Source organism: Spea bombifrons, chromosome 6 (assembly GCF_027358695.1).
Source record: "Spea bombifrons isolate aSpeBom1 chromosome 6, aSpeBom1.2.pri, whole genome shotgun sequence".
NCBI lineage: Eukaryota > Metazoa > Chordata > Amphibia > Anura > Pelobatidae > Spea > Spea bombifrons.
Genome location: NC_071092.1, coordinates 42,646,967 through 42,671,713, shown reverse-complemented (window position 1 = coordinate 42,671,713; position 24,747 = coordinate 42,646,967). Strand labels below are relative to the sequence as shown.

Here is a 24,747-nt window from a genome sequence, read left to right as displayed (position 1 = left end):
TAACATAATTAAAGGGCAGATCCCTACTCCTTGGGACGTTAATAAAATGAAACTAATTAATTTCCCGTGGGTCTAAGTGTTCCATGAGGGCACTTCAAAAGAAAGGGGCTACGGCCAACGGGTAGTCCGGCCACTTCTAGAAGCGACCTTTATCATTTTCCGTAACATTCCACTAGGGACGGCGATCTCACACCATGTACGGAAGTTCAGTTATTTCATATTTTGTAACATTAAAAATTCTGATTTACTTTTATTTAAAATATATATATTTTTTTCCTATAAACATATTAGAAAGATAAGTCGGGTGCCAGCGTATTTAACACATCGATATAAAGAAGAATGCACCCGCCACAACGGCTGGGTATAGAGGAAAGATAGGTTAATGTCTTCGTTGCGGCACCAAAATGGATGTTAATGCATCATTCCAGGGACGACGGCCTCTTTAGAAGGCTGCGATGCCTTTTAGCGGGCCGGTGTTTCTAGATACATAAGCTTTCAAGATCTGACTTTTCCTTCTTGGGACATAAAAACCGTACCTTTAAAGCCCACACAAGTAGGTGTACGTCGTGTACACAAATATCGGTACTTTGTAAATGTCAGCCTTAAAGTCTCTTAAACTTCTCTCTGTAAATAGACGGCAGGGATTGGGTTCTTCCTAGCGTAACGCAGTGAGATGCATCCGTTATACAGAGTCACCTCTGTTATATTTGTAAATGCGATTTCTTTTTTTTGTACTGAATAAAACTCCCAATAAAACCGATCTTTGTAATCGCTTCCTTGAGCAAATCTTTCATTTCCTTTTGTGGTTTTCTTCAATTTCTGAAAATTGACTCTTCTTAGATTGTAAAGAATTTTCACGAGTTGGAACGAACAGACGGATTCCCAAGAGTACAACTCCACGACGCTCTTACATATCCTATCTCTGGTTAAAACTACGTAACTCCTGTGAGAATACCATTATTAACATATATAGCGCCATCATATTCCGCAGCGCTGTACAACCATCGTATTGGGGGTATCTTGTAATTGGGTTCTATACGAGGGTTGGCGTTGGAATCGCTGGTTAACACCGTCGTCCAGTTAAAACACTGAATCTCCCTCCTGGTTATTAATAGAAAGCATATAGGGACACTTGGTTGTAAATAATGTACATAATGGAAAAAGGATTGAGAGATTCTGGTTTAAGCATTTTGGGTCCCTAGCGGAAGCTTGTGTAAGGTAACAAGTACATAAGGCACTGTTTAGAGCCAGACTGGATCCTTTCTATGCTTTTGGGTGCATTCTCTTTCCTTAAGTGTGTACAGTATGTAATGAATCGCGTTATCTAACATAATAACTGAGTTGCTGAATGGCACGTGTAAAGTGCTGCCCCCGGCAGTGTGTGAAAGGAATTAGTCTGTTATTCCTCCCCCGTGCTGCAAGGGGCAGCACTTTAAATGTGACATTATGTATGCCTGGGAAAAAATGGCTGATTTGGTCACAGCCCAGAGTCATCTAGCGTCTGCATGGAGGCAACGGTTCCTTTTAGCCATATTCTGCCACTTAATGCAACCAGTTATAATTCCTGCAATGATTAGTAGTTATTATTTATTGTTTTATAAAGCGCCGTCATATTCTGCAGCGCTGTACCCGGATTACCCGTATATACACTCCTTCTGCCAAGATTCTCAGTAACATCACATATTATTAAAACTATATTAGACGTATTATGGGGGATTCAATTATTTGTATTCTATTTTTCTTTAAAATTGTTACATTTTTTATTTTTTTTTATTTGCATACCTAAAATAGATCCGTCACTTTCCCAAATCCTACTTTCCACACTTGTACATGAAATAAACCGATATAATGGTATTTAAAAATGAAAATAAAGAATAAATATGTACTGGAAGCCCACATGATATACATACTGTCGAAGCAGCCATTGTAACTTCTTGTTCTCAGGATCTAGATGATTATTCCTCCCCTTACATTAAGTTACTGCTGCTCGTTGGAGAGAGCTGCTAAAAGCTTCAAAAGGCTACTTTCTCTTTTACCTTCAACCCCAAAATAACAAATACTCTTTTCCATTTTATTTTTTCAATTGTTATTTTATGAAAACTGTAAAGGCGTAGATAGCAATAGGTTATTGTTTTCTGAAATTTCACACTCAACAATTATAGAAAAGAAATAACAAGCAGACACATCCGAAGCGGAAGGGCAGACCCTTTTATCCTCCCCATTAAACAGACGGTCACAAGCTGGACCTCCGTAAACTCAAATGCTAATATCAGCGTGAAGTTCTCCGGGCTGTAGAATCGGGTCACGATGAGCACCCATGGTGGCCACGAAGAGCACCCATGGTGGCCACGAAGAGCACCCATGGTGGCCACGAAGAGCACCCATGGTGGCCTGTACTACAACCTGAGGTCACCGAACCACCAACGAGAACAGCAATTCTAGGAAAACCTGCTATATTTTTCTAGCCGGTCTTAAATGAACGCACACTTTTGCACACAGGTGGCCTGTTCGTAAATTGTCATAATCCCTTTTTTTTAAATAGCGTGAATGGAATGTTTCTTCCTTCCTGAGGAACATCCTACCATCTCAGCTTTCTCCGAGGCATGCTTTTCTCATTATACTTTCTGATCGGTGTGGGGGGTTTGAAATTAAAAAGATATACATACATATATATATATAATTCTGGATCCTCCTGAAACCGCTTCAAACGTAAAAACTATTTTACAGCAAGATTCCACTACATCGAGTGTTCCCTCACCTAGTAGCGAGGTTGACCAGTAGACATTCATAGGCAAATAATACCGGTTCCCAGGAACTCCGCTTCCTCCGCCAAAAGATTTCATCTTAGATTTACTTCCTAGAGTCTGTCTTAAATAGTTTCCTAAGCGTTCTTAGTTTCCATTAAATCCTATTCTTTATTATTGTTGATCTGTAAGCCATATACAAGGAGCTACAGATGAACCAGTACTGGTGTGAGCCTCTTCAAAAAGCTCTGGGTAAGGAAACAAGGCTTTGGATGCTCATTACGCTGTAACAGAATCTCCAAAACCATATGTTTTCTAGCACTGGCAACCGTTTTATCGCGTTCCGATGGGCAGAAGCCATAAAGCTTGTCCGGCCACCAGGGATGTTACTTTTATGTGGCAAGGGAAGCAGCTGTTGCAAAGAGAGGGGGCGTGCTTGAGCCACTTGGCAGTAATGCCCCCCGAACCACCTTCCAGAAGCATATGTGACCTCTGATCCTGTCCCAAGCGCCAAAAGCTGTACTTACGGCTCTGCTGGCCACATTCCCCCCCCACAGACGGTCATCTGCAGTAGTGATTCTAGACTTGGGGGGGCCACCTTCTTCTAACGTTTTTTCAGAGGCTTTGATTAAAGTGCACCTGTGATTAAAAAATATTATGATGGCCTCTTATGGAGAGCAAAATCACATCTATCCTCCTAGCACAGTGCCTTGTACGGCATGCCATGGACGATGGGCCGGTTGGTCGTTGACCTCCATTGAGAAATGGTTTACCAAGGGGCCTGATCGCTACCACCCATGATATGCTAATCCATGAGTACCCATAATAAACCATTATAGCATTATAGATACAGAAACATTCACAATGTATCTTTTTTCTCTTTTATGTATACATTTGCTAATGATTTCGCCAAGAACCATTTCACCCATACACATACATATTTCTTATCTGGAATCCATTTGTCGGCACGCAACATTTTCTTTTTTTAGTAGTCATGTTTAATAACGTGGCTTTAATCGTATTTGTAAAGTTTTTGCCAAGAAGCTTAAATACAAATGTAGGAAAGATGCGTTCAGGAGCGCTCTAGCAAGACTCATTAATTCATATTTCGAACGCTTGACTTTTTTTTAGAGAAATATATTCTGTACTATAGGTGTGCCGAAGCAGCAAAAATGCCTCCCGATATAATACCGACTGTATGGCGTAACACAGAATTTATGATCTCTTAATATGTTATTTATCTATAGTATACAATGTAATAAATTGGCTAAAAAAAAAAAAAAAGTGTCCAAACTCACAATTATTCAATAATGCAAAAATACAAATCCTTAAAATCATGCCTATGTAATCAGGTGATATTAATATATAAAATCCCATTAATTCACTTGGGAACGTGATGACGTTTGAACGCTTCAGTGGAGGGGCTCCAGATTTTTCCTTTCCGTGTATCCCTCAAATAGAGTGACGGTTTAAGCAAAGTATGAGAGTATCGCTTTAAATAAGAGCCAAACCAGGTTCAATTAAAAAGGTTTTTTTTAAACATCTGTGAATCAAAAAAGGCTCAAAACCATTAAGGGAAAGTTGTTCCTAGAATTGCTGTGTTATCCCTCTAATAAAAGATTTTATCAGGCACACTCGCTATAGCAGGTGTATCAAACCTCTAGCGTTTCGGGCATTCTTCAACAATTCACATGACGCTTAGCCAAATGCAAACACGAAGGAGGGTTGAATAGCCCTACCCTATATCCTCCATCTAGGACAGCATTGCACAGCAACACGTTGCACCCCAAACCCAACAATCATGGGCACCTACCCCTCCCCCCATCGCTCCTAAGTCATCCGACCCGTGATGCATAGGAGTCCAGCGCTCATTCTTCTCTCTTCATTCATGAACATTTGACGACTCAAAGCTTCTGCTCTGCCGTTGCTCCTCCGGTCCGTGTTGGCAGCCCTCGGATCCCAAAAGACGACCTCTTCCAGTCCAGATAAGGCAAAACGTTCTCGAAACAGCCATGCAAATAACGCGTCGGCTAAAACCCAGCCAAGGTTTCATCCTCCTGTATCACCTTTGTGCTGATGGAATTATCTAACGCCCTGCGTCGGGCGCCAGCATGGATTACTTTTGTGCTTTGTTTAACATGCACAGTTTCATAGCATCTTCTTTTGCTTCTGAGGGTAACTCTCAGTTGCTCCTTTAATGAAAAGTTCTCTCTTTTAGGAGTTACCTTATGCCCTATGCTTATCCCGGACCTGCTCCAGTCCTATCATCCGGTTGTTTGGAAGGACAATCAGCAGTTGCTTATCAACACGATATCATGGATGCTTTATAATATCATGCAAAAGGCATTTCTCCGTCCAATGTCCCACCCAGCTCTTCAGAAATAAAGATTTGGGGGATAACACGATGAGTAAAGATCGGTATTTAAGGAAATTTTAATACATATCGGGCCATCAGTAGAACGTTGATGGAAGTATCCATGGTTAAATCTAGAACGTAAATGGCGTCATCCCTTTATTGATGTGTCTGCGTCCGACGTACGTTACGACCTTGGTTTGGGTGTCTGTTGGAGAAGCAACATCCACCACCGGTGGCAATCATGTTATGTTCTTGAGTTCGTTCTGCCCGTCGCTTTCCCGTAATACACAATAAAAATGATCCATGAGTCAAATTCTTAAATTCTCTTGGTGAGCCATAATCTGTTTAGTGGCAATGAATCCGCCGTTGAATTAGCGGCGTACGCGCCATCCTTACCGGCTGCTGATGTAATCCACTAGACGTTTTCCAAGACGGAAATGCAATTTGCTGCAATTTGGGAAAAAAAGAAAAGCCATTCGTCTCAATGAAAATTTGTCTTCGTATGGAGGTTCCGTTGGCTGTGCTAATGGCCTGCTGGAAATTGTAGTAATTGCACTGAGCTATTGTAAATTGGAGAAATATTAGGAAAAATGGCTCTGACTGACGTTCCAAATAAGACTTCAATTGTATTTCTGTTCTCATATCCTCCTGATTACTCTCTATATCAGATAATTAAAAAAGTCTAAAACATTCCGTTTCCCCAGCCTGGCGAGAAAATACTTTGAAATATAGACAGGGCTGCCCACAAACTATTGAAATAGATGTTTTTTGTCCAATTAATTGATCTTTGTGGTTTGCGGCCTATTCTAGATTTCCTGGATTTTTGCTCGCGCTGCTGTGGACTATATGGACTACAAATCCCATATGCTCATTGTACCCCATTCTTAGTCGTGGCAGAGATTGGGTGGCCTTTTAGCAAAGATGAATAAACTGGGATATAATTATAACCTGTGGACGCCATTTTGGAATCAAGAAGACATTTTCCTCCTTTTTGAGGGACCATTGCAAACGGCTTCAATGTGGGCTATTCTGTCCTTCATCTGGATCAACAGTAAGGTTGACCTTGGGGTCCCCTTGAAAATTTGGACGGCAGGTATAGTAAAGTGTGTGTATCTTGGAGTTTATATAGGAAAAGTGAGTCTAGTGTGATCTAGTTTGAAAAGTGAACTTATCACCATAGCAACCAACAGAATAGTCTACGTTGCAGCGGAAACATTCCATTGGTTGTTATGGTAATTTACAATTTAGGACCAGAATCACTTCTTAAATACAACCCTCGGGGGCCAATGGCGGTAATAATGTGTAGGTCTCTCCTAAAGCAGAATTCCCACACAAAAAAATTACAAAAATCACAATGTGACTGAAATTTAAGGTGATAACCGTTATTTTAAATCACTTTGATGCAGGGTCCCTGAAATCTATCGCAAGCAGGTCCTTCTTACATATGTTCATCGATGCATGTTAGTAATACATGTAAAGAAGGATATCTGAAAAACGAGGAGACGGGAGTCTCGGCTGCTTTGACCGAAACTCGGATCGGTTGTCAGCTCCTGGTATTAGCGTGATGAGCAGGTTTAACCGTGTGGCTGTTTTTGGCTGCCTGTACATTCAAAGAAGGAGTGTAGTTATGCGCAGGAGCATCGTGTATTTATATATATAAGCAAATATATATATATATATATATATATATATGCATATCCTGGATTTGTCAGCCTTTCTGTGCATGCTAAACATTGGCAAACAGATCTGCTTGACAGGTGTACAGGAGAACAGGGTTAGTTATCCCCTTGGCCGGTAAACTTGGCAAATCACCGGATAAAATAGGAAAAAAAAAAAATGAAAATATTCCCAATGTCCGTTTTATGAAATCTCCAAGAGGATGCCAAGTGAAGTCACAACAGTAAAAAAAAAAAAAAAAAACCCCAAAAATAATAATAATGATGATAAAAAAAAAAAAATGTATGGATCTCTCTGCAGAAGGCGTCAGAAGCAGGCAATGTCCAGAGAGCAGAGCGCCAGTCAGTAAATTAAATCACCCTCGAGCTGGCCGAGGCGGGGGCTTCCCAATATCCACTGTGATGTTTGTGTACATGGGGTATTTGGCGAAATGTACCACCTGGTAGTGCAGAGAGTTAATGCCATCTTTCTTCATGGTCATCTTTGTGTTCTGGATTTTCGTGAACCTGTAACATGTAAAACAAAACATGTAAATAACCTATAAATAACATGTAAAATGAAACATATAAATAACACACGCACACCGTAACGCATTCTGCGCATGCGGGATACATGTAGGCAGAGGAGTATTCTGGCATAGACCAACTAAGCCCGGGGCAAGTCTGGGGGGCAACAGTCTCGACCAAGGGTACCTGGTGGGTTTAGAGGTAGGGTGGGCTCCATGCCTCTCCAAATGGTTCATGGCTCAACAGGCAGGGAGGGGATAAGTAGGGCCTATTCCTCCAAGGGTAGTTTATTGCAGTTCTACCCTTTTGTACAGCGCTGCGGCGTCTGATGGCGCCATATAAAACAATAATAATAATAGTTGTCTTCTCGGAGAAGGAATTCCACATAAGCCTGTGTATAATAGCGCTGCCCACTAGATGGCGCCGGAGCGTTAATTACCCGCGCAGCTTTTGTCTTCTAAATGAAGAAGAATCTCGCTGCAGGCAGAGGCACGAACCGCGTCCTCCCTCCCTTTATTTTAGGAAGCCATCCTAATTAACGAGAGCAGGAGGGGAAGCGCGAAGCCTGTAGTAACAGGCAACGAGCGTTACACTGTAAAGGTGGCATCACACATTCAGGGTTCATTAAAAAATCAAACGCAGACGCCGTTAAAGGGGCATGCTGATTAAAAATAATTCCGCCACTCCACGCTGTAGGATATTAAAAATATAAAAGCACTTATAGGTCCATTATCACCAAACTCCGATACGGACAGCAACTTAAAATGCATTAACACATTCAATATTTAGAGCTCGACTGGGGCACAGCTGGGGTCATCTTGGGATAAATATGCCCGTGGTCCGTATTTATTTTTTTCCCACAGCTGGCGGATTGTGCCGAGCTCGGAAACGAACAGAAGCATAACTAACGGGCATCCTTAGCGGTGCTCCGGATCACGGCGGCCCGGTGGGGAAGCAGGACGACGCTTCATAGTTCTCTGCTCCCTCCTAAGACCCTCGTCATACGTTCACTGGATGCGATTTAACCCTCGGCGACTTGTTTGTGTAAATATATATAAATAGTGATCTTTTCACCCAAGTTATTTCTATGAAGACTGGAAAACCATGGAATGCATGTTCTGAACGGCAGTGCTGTCCATAGCAAGTCACACAAAAGCCAAATACTAACTTATTAAGAGTCGTGTGACCCACAAAACACATGAAATAGATCGGATTAACAACATCTGGATTCCTGTTTAAACCCATATTTGCAATTTAACAATATATATAATGCTATATAGTAAACTCAAAAGCTCCACATTTCTCCTCGATAAATCTCAATGCCTCGACTTAAAGGGACGATTAAATATATATATTTTTAATACTATTTTAGTATTTTTTTTTTTTATTTACAAATAAATTGAAGTCTCCCTTCACTTTCATGAAGCTCTCCTGAAAGTTCCCACGAGAAACTTAAAAAGAATGTCTGGCTCCTTCCCCTTCATTGGCATCAGTCGTCGACGAGGCTTCGCTGTCGGCCCAGCGGCTAAGCAGGGGGAGCCAGAAGTGTAGGTTGTCGGCGAAACTTAAAATGCTCAGATTCCTTTAATGCAATCGGGTTGTCTTAACAGTTCGATTAAAAATAGCAAGCTTCGTTACACCTTAAACGGGGAGCTCCCACCATGTTTTATAACTAGTAATAGATTAAAAACATGTTTTCAAAAATAGTGTTTTCTTTTTTGAAACAGTTCCAGTTTTTCGATAATATAATGTTTTCAGACAGCTGCAGATCAGCCATTTGTATGAGTTCTAGTTCTGTTATCTGAGCCTCGATCTACTAAACACCCCGACTCCTTATCATACCGCCTGTGGGAAACAATAGAATGAATCAGTCTTAATTACCCAATTGAAGTCTACGAAGGAATAGACTTCATTGCCATCTCAGTGTGGTGTTTGAGCATGGAGGTCCCCCCAACACCAGCATCCTCCAGGTCTGCAAATTGCTTATTTTGTTATTTCTTTTATGGACAAAATGAGATCATTTCATTGTATACAGCACTGGGTTTTATGTTCAAGGAGAAAAATATTTTTTTCCATAGGACTTCCCCTTTAAAGTGTCACTCGTTAAAGACATACGATGGGTGCTGAGAGCCCTTATGGCCAAACGAGCTTTATGATCGAGCCTTCGCTCCCAGGGGATATTTTGGGTGCTTTTAACAGGATCAAGCGAATATGCAGAGATTTATAGACACGCTACTATTTTTCATGCCGCCAATCTAGTTAAATCAGGTTGTAAACACCCTTGTGTTTGAAATCCGCTGCGATCGATAATATACCTTTATGGCTGCATCATAAAAAGCTAGCGCTAGAAATCCTGAAATGGGGGTTTTTAGGAGAGAAACGACCCCATAACGTTACAGCGTTGTGGATGTACGTATTACCAGATAATACTGACCACAATATGAATCGCATACCCTGCAGGAACGCCACTCGCACCTCCGTTAATTAGGTGCTCAGTCCCCGGGTTTGCAGAGAGTGTCCACGCTGTATGGAACAAGCCCCGGGAGAGCGTGCGAGATGCTGATACAGGCATTAACACATCGACGAGATTAAACCAAACCTTGCAGCAAACATATATTCCCTGCAAACCGGCAATTTCATGGCTTGTGTAATACTTTAGAATAAATATCCATGACGGAAGCCCTTTTATCTCTATATTAATCTTTATATACCGTATGTATATATATATATACACACACACAGACTATATATACACATATATATATATATATATTTATATACACACACAAACTATATATACATATATACACACACCCATATATATATATATATTATATATATACATATACAATATATATATATATATATATATATATATATATTGTATATATATAATATATATATATATGGGTGTGTGTGTATATATATATATATATATATACACATACACATACACATACACATATATATATATACACACACACACACACACACATATATATATTCTTATTTGTGTATTACAATACCTGGGATTTTTCTAGCATTGGATATCCTGAGCTCTCCTCCCCAGGTAGGCAGATCGATCGATCTATCTATCAATCTATCTATTGATTTATCTCGTACTCCAAATTAATTATAAAAGAGCTACATTACAGTTTAAAAATGCCAGTAAAAACATAACAGGGTCCCAAGGGCCCCTCCTCAACAGTTCATGCAGTTTTGCTAGTCTGGTACAAGAAATGTTAAGAAGGTTTATTTGTGGATACAGAATTACTCGATGTTTCAGTCCTAGGAACTGTATCAAGATTATGGATCCAGGAAAGGAGAATTTCTGTATCAACCCGGAAACATCGTAGCCACCCTTAAAAAAAATGTTAAAAAAAAGGGTATTACCTCTGAGGATTGGGTTCGTTGTGCTTGTCGCGTTCATGTTTGATCATACGATAGCGGCCGATGCGGATATCAGGTCGGGAGACTTTCATGCCATTGAGAGTTATTCTAGAGATAGCGAGAGGGACGTATAAGTGCCGGTCATTTAGATAAACGGCGCAGGCAACGCCTGATTTCACACGCTGTCTCATCAACACAAAAACATGAACAAGTAATATGTTACGAAAAAAAGTGCTATCTCTCGTTTCATTCTTTTTTCAACAGTTTAGAAACCAAAAGATGTTAGATTTGACGCTACTATGGCAACAGTGTCTGTAAATCTGTCACTTCTCTCTCTGCAGCGGGCAGTAAAAGCGTAAGCGGGCAGTAAACAGATGTAAGCTGAGGCCGTCTTGCATATTGGGGTAGAAAAGGAAAACTTGCTAAAATTCTGAGAATTTAAACTAAAGTTCTATGATCCTGACAGCCCTGTCTCTGGCAACGGATCATGGGAATTGTTGTTCAATGACAGCAGGAGATATGTACTCGCGGAGACGTATGAGACCAGCGTTCGGATTTTTTATTGCTTTGCTTCTTTTTTTTGTAGGTTCCGTTTGCCTTGGAAATGACACGGGGAGGGAAGGTGCCACTTTCTGCCAGCCGGATACCCACCGAGGGTCCAGATTTAAAGGGAAGCGGTTATTAAGTGCCATGTTTAATCGTGTAAAGCTGGTGAGAGGTACGAAGAGCGCAGGAAGGATGGGGGGGGTGAGCTCTTTTTCGCAGGGACTGGTGGAAATGCTTGGAGCTTGTGTGACCGGCACCATCTGTCATATCCGGCAGGGGCTGAATATATTTGGCAGGGGAAGGACAGGGGATTACAGCAGGAAAAGCCATCAGCGTAAGTCCGACACATGGCGGGAGTACTGGGGGCGTCTGAGAGAGAGGGGAAGCGCTGCAAAATGATCAGTGGCAGATTTACAAATGCTGTAGGGTTCTAATTTAGTATCTCTTCTGGAGTCCATGGAACTGGGCTGTCCAACCTGCTGCTGCAGGACTACATCTCCCATAATGCTCTTTCAGCTAAGGGCCTGGCTGTTTGTCTCTCTATGGATGTGCCGCCCAAACATTTTGTATATTATTGGAATACCGCTGAAATGACCAATAGGTACACTTAATGGGGGAGGTCTATGTATAAATACTGCTTCTTTTATCGATCGTACAAAGCCGCGTCTTTATGGGGATTCTCGTTTCCCTAATGGGATCCGGACCCCCCCGGGAGAGTGGGAGACGGGGCAAATCGTTTCGGCTGCAATGCTGTTACAGTATCGAGATCAGACAGTCAGAAACCCTGGTCTCGGCCAGGAGGGGAGGAAAAAGGTTCCTATTCGTTTCTTTGCAAATGTTACATGGATTCGCGATGAATGAAATGCTGTCAGTAAATGATTGAAAGCTCTTTCATTCAGCGCATCAATATCCCAAAGTCGTTTGGCGCGCTCACCTGTTATAAATATCATCGTCTTCTCCTCCCCAGCCCCAGTATTCATTGGGGAAGCCGTTGATCTTTAGAAATTGAGCTTTGCTGAGTCCAGAAACCCCTCCAAAATAGCCGGCATATGGCAACCTGTCAAAGTCAAGGACATAATGAGAATTGCAAATCTCGTTGCATGCGGTCGCCATACTGATCATGCTCTGCTTCTGATCCTGCAGAAGTAAAAGTGGGGTCCCAAGCTGGGGTAACCATTCCATCATTAAGCTTAAAAATCGAATACTGAATCACCAGCACACATCATTTTAACCCCTTAAGGACAATGGGCTGTCCTTAAACCCATTAAAACCAATGGATTGTGAGCCCGTACATGGGGTTAATCTCCTGCTCCTGAATGGGTTAAAAATCCGGATCGCTGTACCCTAACCTTGATATGATCACCCTCGATAGGATTATAAAGGTTCACTCCTCCTTATTTTCTTAAATGTTTTTAAGAAGAATAAAAGTGCATTCTGATTATACGTCGGTACGAGTCAAGGGCACTTCCAAGGCCGTAGTTAGATATCTCTAAGAGATTTCTAGCAAAACATCAGTATTACCCGAAGACCGTGTAATGAAAGTTTGCAGGTAACCTCTGGCATTCAAAATGCCGTCTTCCAAAATTATCATAATGCTCAGTCGGTGGAAGACAGAGCCTGGCCGCGCATGGAGGGACTTGTGGATCATAGCTCGAGCCAAATGTTGTATCCAATACTCACACCATAGTGAATATAAATATTATATGTGCATTCTTTTATTGTACATGAATGACTATGGAAAGCAGCCTCCCTTGGCTATGAATAGGGGGGGTGCTTGTCGTATGCTGGGGCAGACGTGACACTCAATTTATATGAATGCATACGCCAGTCAACGTCTCCTTCAGGCAATGTCATCAACGCAGTTCGATGCGCAATGATCGTTCTTTCCAGATCCAGCCACAACTAAACTCATCGGAAGGGCAATTATATCCGATTAGCGGCTGTTATTGTTTCTTAATGCAGCTGTCGTACGCTTCAGCTAATTTTGTTCATTCCAGATCACTGAAGGTCTATCATTTGGAACTAAAGGCAGCGGTGGACCCAAAGGACCTCGGAGTATTAGGGCATTGGGAGAAAACACCTGCACTATGAAATTATAAGCAGAAAAAAAACTTTAATTATCCTCGTCTTTGGCACGTGAATCCACGCTGTTCCATCCAGGAGGGTTAGGCACCTGTGAAGTAGCTGATGAACGCACGACGTTCAACCAAGGCTTGGAATTCATATGAAATATGCGGCATTTCCAACAACTAATTCCGCAAAAAAAAGGGACTGGTTTAACCGTGGGCAATTTCCTCAGCAAAGCACACAGCTCCTGGCGGCACTGCACTTATTATCAAATATTGTTTCTTTAGATCCTATCAACATTTTTGTTTTGGGGGGGGGGGGTTATGTACAAGTAATAACTGGTGACCTAAATCAGTAACGTCGATGCTCAAAAGGCAACCAACATGGAAGCTTCAGGTCATCACTGTTCATGTAAGTAATGCATTGGAAAGGGTTAATATTTTCCAAAGCTAAACCATTTTCCATTATTTATTTTTTGCAAAAAGAAGATAAAATAAGCATCTGAAAATGGTCTTTTTCATTCTAAATAAGCCCAAATTCTAGTGGAATTTAGGAGAACAGATGTCCCTCCTTAGGGGTAATCCAAGGTTCATTGCTACTGGTTTATGCCTTTAGATGTTGGTCATACCTTTTAGCGGCCAACAGTCGTCCGTAAACATAACGACTCGCTACAAGGCATCACATAATTCCAAAAGACTCTGTTAAACTATAACATTTATAGAATTACCGAAATCCAAACTTGTCCATGGCGATGGCAAAGTGGCGTGGTTGCTCATAACAATGATAGAGGTTTCTGTCATCCATTGGGATGAGGTCCACATCACTAAAGATAAAACAATCATAGTCTGCGTCCTTCAGCGCCTCCAGAAAACCGATGTTTAAGAGCTTGGCTCGGTTAAAGGTGTCCTCTCCAAACTGTGAATAGAAACACAAAAATAAACTTTAGGAGGATGCTTAGGTATGAGGGAGGACACACGGCAAACACGTTAAAAAAAAAAGAGGGGGGAAAAAAAAGAGGGGGGGGGAATCGAATTATGGAGAATGAGTGGTGAGGAAAGGGAATGATCGAAAGGAAAGGAGAAAAGAAAGGAAGAAAGGAGAAAAGAAAGGAAGAAAGAAGGAAAACATTCTGCAATTGGTATAAGGGTTAATATATAAAGGGTTCTAGAACAATCCGAGCTATGTTTCTTAAACAAAAGGCACAAGGTCAACGGACTATACGCTTTCCCTCAGCATTACAAAGATTCCCTATTTAGTAAGCCGTGTCCTTCAAACCAAGTGTAAGCCTTCCCAGGTCCCTAAAACAGACCAGGATGTCCACCTTGCCTGACCCCGATATAAAGCAGGTACCCACGGCCAGGTATCTTGTAATATGGTTTTAGAACAGTACGACGCATATAACAGCTCACAGACACACACACATATGACACGAGAATACATTTTAACACAAGGAAGCATTAAAAACAACAAGACAGAAAAATACAGCCACAAAAAAACTGGTATAACGTGCGGCTTTCAGGAGCCGGGGCTGCCGTGGAAGGCACGTGGACTCGTTAGAAAGGTTTAATTAGCTTTTCCTTTTTTTTTTTTTAATTATGAATAGAAATAGGTACAAAGCAAATGCAATTTACATTTTAATCTCGTGAAGGCACTCATCCTGAGAAGGCTGAAGCTATTTAACTTCCGCCCCTGAAAACACACAGCACTATATATTATATACCATTCTATATAGCGCTCGATGAGTTTGTTGTGTTGAATTGAGACTGTGAATGGAAAAAAGGATGTATAAAGGGGCAAATGCATATGGGGGTATTCTGCAAAATCCCCTTGTGCATTTGTAAGGGGGACGCCATGAACATTTAAAGGGACCGCGCAGCTATCACATGCATTAAAGGGCATATAGTGGCTGGAGTGTCCCTTTAACAAAAGCAGTTTTTAGTTGGAAGGAACAAAATCCGCACTTTAAGGTTTCCAAGCCTACGACGCTGTGAAATAAATAACACGAAGCCGGACAGGTAGCAGTGATCAGCGCCCGTAGCGGCCATCGATGAGAGCCGGCATGTCCCTGTAAGCAGACGCACGATGGGTCAGCATTTTAAACGCTGCTGGGCACTGATATTTTTCTCCGTGTCTTTACGTTTTAGGCCACTTCAGAACAAAACACGCAATTGTCAGGATAAACAGGAGAGACAGATGGTTTCAAATTTGCTGCGAGGAACAAAGTTTTATTTATTTATTTTCCTCGCTTCTGACAATCTGCTCCGATCCTAATTCTCAAATCTGGGCCGGGTTCTTTATTGAAGAAGCTTCTCGTGGAAGGCTACAGCTACATATATTTTTTTCAATATTAAATGTATATAATGTCCCTTTTCTTGGACTTTAAATAAGTCCGGATTCTTGGGCTTACCACTTTATTTCCCAGAAAGCACTGGGGTGCTGGCAGTTTGCTTTTACCAGGGGTCTCCATGGCAACTGCTCCACTTTTGCCCCGGGATTGTTCTTGTACATACATAAGGCCGTTCACCTTTTCACATATCTACAGAACGCAGAATAAACCACAAGGTAACCCCAGGTTACAGCCTACGTTACTCCCAATGGGGGGGTTCCACCATTTTAGTATGTCTGCCTTTTATTCCCTGCCCCCCATCTCATTGCATACAGGGACGGCTCTGGTTAAAGACACCTCGCTGTTTCTTAATCTTTTATTCCCTGGACTGAGGGAAGGAATCACCTCTGCGCAAGGACAGCTTTGTTATGCTGAACTGCATTCCTCGGCAGAGCGTTATGTAAGAGCGTTACTGTAAAAGAGAAAGGAACCGTATCTGATCAAGTAACATATAATTGTGCATGTCGTCATGGCAACAAGTATCCACCGGACTAACGTCAGAGGAAGGAACGATTAGCGAGAACGTTCGCGCTCCGTACGTCGTACAAACGAGGGTATGATGGATGCGATGTGACAAAATGTATTTTGTGTGTATTAACCTCGCATCCATTCTTTGCAAAACACAACTAATGCAAAGTACATTTTATAAAAAACACACTAAATGCGTCTAGACTGCGAAATATACTAGACTAAGAAAATGCACAAAAGGCGAAAGATTTGCTTAGATTTCACAGGCGCTACGTTCGGAATGGAACCGAGGGGACACGTACCTCGCTGATGGCGTGCAAGCCTGTTAAACAGGCGCGGGGGTCTTAAGTCCTGGCTCTATTTTATGGGGACTCTAAAAAGTCTTGAGACATAAAAGGTGGCAGAGGGACAGGTAGGCAGTATCCTACCCGTGTCACAAGGAAGAGCTAAATAGCTATTCTGTTAAACGTAAACTAAAAGCTAATTCCACTGCCATTGATTAGAAAGGGAGTTCTACTACGTTTATGGAAGAAGCATACCTACGTATGCTTCCTGTTTTCAGTAGAGGCAGTCGGGGGAGGAGTTAAACGTGACAGAAGTCTCATTTTCTAAAGAACGCCTGCAACGATTTTTACTTTTGTTAAAACTATTGTTTTGTATGTGTCTTTTTATGCAAGTCCATTCCAACTTGGGGGGTTTAATAGGGCTCTGCAGTTATTAGACCGCGTCAAGGAAAGGCATTAACATTTTTTTGAACCAGACCGGGTAGCAAAATGCAGTTTACTAAAAACTAAGAAATGCGGCATCCACGGATTCGGTACCGAGTGCCAGCTTGCACTTCTCCAAGACACCCCATAGCCACACCGAAAAACACACGGAGATGCAGGATACATTGGAGCGCAGGGCTCCAAACATTACATATGCCTGTGACTAACACATTGCTTCTGGAGGGTTTGCATTAAAAAGGTTCCATTTTAGGACTCGACGCTGCAGAATACCGTAGATCACCGCATTACGGATTATCAAGCCGATCAGCATGCGGAGGAGAGTCAAGCAATTAAAGTTAGAATATGTTTTGATCAGCATAATAACCCTGTTTGGCCAGTTAGAAGCCAATTACAGTAATACGGCTGATTTGATTGTGAAGGGAAGAGGCCTTCTGCATTATGCAGAGCCGGAGCTTGGAGAGACAATGATAAGAAACGCGCGGAGCGGCATCACTAGGTTTCACGTTGCACCAACACGTTAAGAGAAGTATTAAAATCTCACGTATACCGATAAGCAGCGGGGAATCCGAGTCCTCGGAGGGGAGATTGTATTCCAGGCTTAAATTATTTCCACCAATACAAGAGAGCATCACATATGGCAGGCCAGGCACTTCTCTGAAGGGCACCAAAATGTGGACCTGAGGCTACCATCTCTATACAAGGTTTTACTCGACAAACCTAACTCAAAAGTGACTCGACCAAATTGTCTATTCACAAAAAGTTAAGCTGCTATTAAGTTCAGCTGTTGAGTTGGACCCAAGTCTTCTGCTGAATTGACTTAACTGAACGGTGAAGTTGATCAATTCTAGTCAAATCAGTTGATTTATTCAACAAGAGTCTGCTGTCAACCTGAAGCTACATGAACCTTTGTGAATAGAGCCTCCAAGTGAATATTTATACCTAAATAGGTAGGTTGTGGAGGGGCATTTTCCAAATAATAGAGAATGGTGTCATTGCACTTTACTGACCCCTGAGGCTACCACCTGCCCTAGATCCTAGATAGCTACTTTAAACTTAGACACTGAAGGAAAGTGTATACATATAAAATATATATGCATGCGTAGACAAGCTGCCAGGAAGCGGCCGGCAGGTAAGTATCAAAGCACTGGTTCTCATTGAGTATCAAAGCACTGGTTCTCTTGCTCGGAAAGCATAGAGACAAGAACAGCGAAGCAGCTAAACGGAATTCAGAAAAGAATGTGTGGTCACCACGGTTAACAGCAAACAAAAACGACTAAACCTTATATTAAAGTGAACACATAAGCCTATGAGAGCATCTCTTGGACTTCAAAACACTTCTTCTCCCACCGCTGGGAGAATGACACTCTCAAAAATAATTACCCCATAAAATTGGTGTTTAAATTTTAAATCGTATGACTGCTGCGTAATTGGTATGAGAATTTACATCTGGAAGCTCTTGTTCTCTATTTCTGGAGCCTTGCTGTCATAAAACATTATTTGGCTGTAACATTAATAACGTTTCAGATTTGATTCACTGACTGGCTTCGGTTTCCGTTAAAACAGCTGGTGCCAGCCACGGCGCAAAAAGCATTGAGGGGCAAGGAGAGCTAATGAATATTAATCTGGGGACCCTCCAGGTATGACCCGGAGTCTCCGGGTGAAATGTTCGGTCTCTGGCTCTCCAGGTCACTTTACTCTTTCTCCGGTCATGGGAATGGTATTTGCTCACGCCCACTCCCCGCCCACTTTCCCTCCCACTCCCCACCCATTTAATACCATCTGGGACTAGCCACACTTCTATACATGGCTTGCCTCGGCCACCTCACAAACCCACTACCCAAGAAGAGGCAGAGCTCCCTTGGGAAGTATATAGATGTATAAGTAACTCGTAAGCAGCCGCCTTAGAAAAAATCCTGGGTAATGGTTAAAAAAAAAAAAAAGTCCTTTATAGTCATTTTGGATAATTTAGTGTTTGGTTGTTGAGCTCCATAAATTAATGTGATGTGATGGCCTGACAAGTACTATTTCCAAAGAGTCGCTCACCTCTCTGGCACACAAAGGGTCGGCAGAGACGTGGGCGCAGCACGTACATGCGCTGGAGCATTTCGAGTCTAAATTAGCTGCTACCTGCACATTCTTCTCCTACAGATTTCACCGTTATTGTCATTGTGCTTTGGATTTCAGAGCTTTAAAACAATTACCGACAACACAAAGCTCTATTAAGATTCTCAATTTAATTGGCGTTAGTTCATTGGTAATTAGTTTGCAGTTTACGCATTAAAATAACAATCTGTTGTGATAAATCGTTGGCTTTTGTTAAAAAAAATGCACTCTAAAACACGGTCTTCTACATTCTAAAAAACACTGACAATCTGGGGTTCTGATGGAGCGAAGGAGATATAATAGTGAGGGACATCCCAAGCCTTGGACGTCCATGGTATGGGACCTGGGTGAGGGGAGGCAGTTAGATATAGGAGGTGAAGCTAGCTATGGGTGGTAGGGTAAAGGGGCAAATATGTTAGGTGGAATGAGGTGGGCAATGGCTGAAGCCAATTATAACCCCATCTGGACATTAAGAGGCTCCGTGGAACCTTTTAATACTAAACTAGCTTGAAGCGTATAACCAATCATACCCACATGAACACGGCTACAGACAGCGTCTAAATGCTCCTTATCATACATTGTATAGTATCTTTATTTGATTATTTTTTTCTACTGTTACAATTGGATCTACTATGTCTTTAAATACCAGACATGTAGAGAGACTGAGCTATAGGGACCTGCAAATGACACGTTTTGGACTGAATCAAACCTTGTAGTGAAACAGGACAAAAGTTCAAAACCAAATCGAACCTGTTAATTAGATATTAAAAAATGACCCGACATTGGATCAATTTGGTGCAAAGACTTCTTGACCTGTCTTCTCCTCCATACGCTCAACAAATATTCTACACGTCCAAGCAACTCACTTTTAAGCCTCCGCAGCACATTTTCCACAATCTCTACAAAGTCTTCTACACGTCTCTAAATCATCGACTTCTTGGGTAAGAAGGGACTACAAGAGTTCATAGGCCATGGAAGATCATCTCGACAGCTTACACCTGGTGCTTTAAAATGATTATAAACAGTTAAACGGTGAATAACAATGGCGGCTTCTTGGGACACAGTTGGAATCCATGTTCTCTGGACCCCAGGACCCTTTTAATCTGTTTGTTGAATTGCGTTCTGAGCCCCAAGTCTCCAGGCGCAAGAGAGGCACCGAGGCCTTGTTTCCATACCAGATGACCTCAGGATCTCATTTATCTTTAAAAAGTTTTGTTTGTACAATATGTTTTTCAGTCGCACACACCGCCTTCTCCTTGTTAAGCCCCGGTGGACACTTTATTTTAAAGGTTAGTTCGACATTTTCATAAAAGGGAATTAGGTGACTTTATTTACCGACAACACAAAGCTCTATTAAGATTCTCAATTTAATTGGCGTTAGTTCATTGGTAATTAGTTTGCAGTTTACGCATTAAAATAACAATCTGTTGTGATAAATCTTTGGCTTTTGTAAAAAAAAATACGCTCTAAAACACGGTCTTCTACAATCTAAAAACACTGACAATCTGGGGTTCTGACAGAGCGAAGGAGATATAATAATGAGGGACATCCCAAGCCTTGGACATCGATGGTATGGGACCTGGGTGAGGGGAGGCAGCCAGATATAGGAGGTGAAGCTAGCTATGGGTGGTAGGGTAAAGGGGCAAAAATGTTAGGTGGCATGAGGTGGGCAATGGCTGAAGCCAATTATAACCCCATCTGGACATTAAAAGGCTCCGTGGAAACTTTTAATACTAAACTAGCTTGAAGCATATAACCAATCATACCCACATGGACACGGCTAGAGACAGCGTCTAAATCAGTGGTTCTCAACCTTCCTAATGCCGCAACCCTTTAATACAGTTCCTCATGTTGTGGTGACCCCCAACCATAAAATTATGTAATTATATATTGTGAAATATGTGTTTTCCGATGGTCTTAGGCGACCCCTGTGAAAGGGTCGTTAGACCCCCAAAGGGGTCACGACCCACAGGTTGAGAACCGCTGGCCTAAATGATCCTTATCATACATTGTATAGTACCTTTATTCGATTATTTTTTTCTACTGTTACCAAGACTTCTTTACCTGTCTTCTCCTCCATACGCTCAACAAATATTCTACACATCCAAGCAACTCACTTTATAGCCTTCCGCAGCACATTTTCCTCAACCTCTACAAAGTCTTCTACGTGTCTATAAATCATTGACTTCCTTGGTAAGAAGGGACTACAAGAGTTCATAGGCCATGGAGGATCATCTCGACAGCTTACACCTGGTGCCTTCAAATTATTACACACAGTTTAACGGCGAATAACAAAGGGGGCTTCTTGAGACACAGTTGGAATCCATGTTCTCTGGACCCCAGGACCCTTTTAATCCGTATGTTGAATTGCGTTCTGAGCCCCAAGTCTCCATGCGCAAGAGAGCACCAAGGCCTTGTTTCCATACCAGATGACCTCAGGATCTAATTTATCTTTAAAAAGTTTTGTTTGTACAATATGTTTTTCAGTCGCACACACCGCCTTCTCCTTGTTATCCCCCGGTGGACACTTTATTTTAAAGGTTAGTTTGACATTTTCATAAAAAGGGAATAAGGTGACTTCATTTATTGTGCTTGTCTTGCTTTTGATGTTTGCAGAGGTGTCACTTGTATGTCTTTTGTCTACAAAAATGGCACTCAATGAATTGTAGTCATTAATAAGAAGTATATTTTCTCCAGTCCAAGGCAAAGGTAAAGGTAAAACTGAATACAATAATTATATAATAACATTATTATCATTATTATGTCAGCAGTTAATATGTATTTAAAGTCACACCACAGACCCCAACGACCATTTGTTCCTGGTGACCTGTAGACCTTCTTTTCCATGTGTTTGTGGAGACTACTTCAGCTCTAGATGATTGCTAGATACATTTTAATATAACATTCCTTTTACATAAAATGTAACCATTAAATTAGAAGACAATCAAGGCTTACGCGCTTTCTCTTAAGCAGAGGACAACTTGGGTCAACTCATTGAAGATGGGTCTCCTTTGTCGTAGGATACTGTTTCCAGTGGAAATGGAATCCAACTGGATAGCCTCCATGGAATGTCTCCAGTTCTAGGGATGTGTGACAAGATCACAAAGGGTATAAAGGGTGGTAAAAGTCACCAGAAGGCTTCATTAATAATGTGAGAGTCAGAGAAAAGGTACTTGTCATTGTGACCGATAGGAGGGACACTGGCAATTGACCCCTGTACTATAGCTGGTGATTTACCATTCAGACTCTCTTGTTTAACGATTCTGGGTCTAGTTTTGCGTAATTGGTGTCTAAAAGAGAGAACTATCTTGGATTCTATTTAAGAAGCATTGTAGCCTCTGCATCTCTGGCTCCAATGGTTTTACATTTCAGGTTACTTTTGTCATTTTGATAAAATACAGATACCCCTCTAATACATGACTTTAAAATGTCAAGCAATGAAAATTACAATGCTGTCTGACTTTATTTGTCCCCAAATATCTTAAATTCATAAAAACACACACACAAAAAAAAAAACAATTAAAAAGCATTTTTTTCCCTGCTGGTATGGCTAACCTATCAGTGCCCATCTCTTTGTGTCACATGACAACATGCACAATTATACAGTCCCTGGGAAAATATATTATGTCAAATTTTCTCGTCTGCATTTGGGAATTCAACATTTATCACTAAATACAGCATTATTAAAGTGTTATTTTCCGCAGAACAAGTGGAACAGTAAGCTTTAAGCAGCTTTCCATTACTCCTTACGGCACAAACATTTGCATGTTTTGTGTTACATTTTTGTTATTGTTTTATGTAGACGGTTTATCGCTTTTTCTACCCCATGAAATTGCACACGCTTAGATACTCACTTTTTTAATCTTTTCTTAATTATTTTATAATGGACATTCTACGTAGAGCTACCCTGGAAGGCAGGTTTAATTAGCATGTGTGTCATTCATGCCGCTTCATTTTAGGGCTGCAAAATTGAAATTTTCTTTAAAAAAAGCTTTAAAAAAAAAAAAATCACTGAACCGATTAAAGCCAAATATATTAACATGTATTATATTTTATCGATAAATGTAAATGTATTCACGGCTTGGTGGAAGGTCTTCAGAAGGATGTAGAAGCTTCTAAAAATATGGATTAAAAAAAACTATTTCACATTAAAAAAGTGGGTTTTATTGAGAATGATCATTTAAATGAAGTTTAAAGTTATGGTATGATCTCAGAAACAGCACTGAAAACACAAAACTACCCAAGCAAATCACTGATCATTATTTTGCCTCCACAAAATCCAAAGACCTGAAAGTGTTTGAATTTCAAATCTGAACCGAGAATTGGTTAAGAACAAAAAAACTTTCCCCAATATCTTGACTAAGGGGCAGATTGTCTGGAATGGACTCCTTCCTTTTCTATACTGCCAATTGGTGCTTTTGCTCCCATTATGTTATGGATCAGAGATATCCCGACATGTACAAAATTTTCTAAATACGATTATCTGATTATCTGACCGTATTTTAAGAAATCCCCCCAAATTATTCTAAACAAAATTCAAATGTAAAAAAAAAAATCTAAATATCTAAAGCTTCCACGATAGAACAGTCAGGTGCCTACTAAAGAATAAAAATCTAAGCTAGGTTATAAAGTAACGGCCGATGGTTTACATGCTTCCCCGTGTATCAAGCTCACCTGATTGATGATATAAATTCCATACCCCACTTTCTGGCGCCGCAGTATAGGGTGGAGATAGTGCAACCAGTATTTCAGGTGATGGTCCCGGTGCCGGAAAGGAATGATAATAGCCACCCGCTCTTTGGGCTGGCAGTCGGGCGGTGTGTATTTGCCACCTTCGGTCACATCAGGATTTTCCCTTTGGACTCTTTCCATGGTCATGGGGGAGCTAAACTCAATCAGGAGACGGCCGACTAAAAAAAGAAAGGGCAGAAAACCATTTTATATTAGTTATTTTTCAACTGCAGCATTAAATACAGTGCTACATATAATAATTAGCATTATTTTATTAAAAAAAACTCAACATATTTTATCTGCAGACCTGGAGGCCACCATTGTTATCAGTCATGTGATATTTTGGGAGACTTTTCCTGCCCAGACACCACAAGGAGCTGATGCTTTATGGCAATGCTAATGAAGTCCGTTCCTCCATAGACCTTCATGAGCCAGTGTGTCCAGCCATGTGATTAAGACTGAGCCATTCTACCGTTTCCCACAGGCAGTATGAAAAGGAGTCATGGAGTTTGTCTAGCACATTGCGATCAGATAACAGAGCGAGAACTCATAGAAACGGCTAATATGCACCTGCCTGAAAACATTATATTATGCAAAAACTACAACTGTTTAAAAAAAAAATAAAAAAAAAAACAAGAAAAAAAACCCATCTTTTTTAGAAATAATAATTTTAACCTAATAGCATTAAAAAAAAAATAGGAGTTCTTTAATTTTCAATATGCCCTTCTAAACAGAATGCCTTGTACTTCTATAAGCGTATACCGGATACAGGACACTATATCTATATAGGACCCTTTAAATAATTACCCATTCCAGGATGCACATGCACGCTATAAATACAAATAAACACATCCTATAGCACAATTCAAATCTCACAGCAACTAATTAAACCGTACTGGGAAAAAAGCTAATATGCACCGTCTTTAATTATTCCTTCGGGACCTCAGCTGCTTTACAGCAAATAAGACAACAAGGAAAAACAGATCTGCCCTATATCTGTTTTATTGCCGTCGACAGTCTGTCCTGGGGATTAAAGAGTAAAATT

The 24,747-nt window shown here is 41.1% G+C and overlaps 1 protein-coding gene across 1 annotated transcript in view; it reads right to left on the bottom strand.

The window, feature by feature from the left end:
• Positions 1-7,061: 7,061 nt before the first annotated feature.
• Positions 7,062-24,747, bottom strand: part of B4GALT2 (beta-1,4-galactosyltransferase 2) — a 38,471-nt gene continuing 20,785 nt past the window's right edge. Inside the window, exons 3-7 of the mRNA XM_053470088.1 lie at positions 23,646-23,881; positions 14,014-14,201; positions 12,154-12,276; positions 10,677-10,781; positions 7,062-7,283 (exon numbers count right to left, since the gene is read on the bottom strand). Coding sequence (XP_053326063.1) covers positions 7,133-7,283; positions 10,677-10,781; positions 12,154-12,276; positions 14,014-14,201; positions 23,646-23,881 — 803 coding nt within the window. The 3' untranslated portion in view covers positions 7,062-7,132. The remainder of the gene's footprint in view (positions 7,284-10,676; positions 10,782-12,153; positions 12,277-14,013; positions 14,202-23,645; positions 23,882-24,747) is intronic.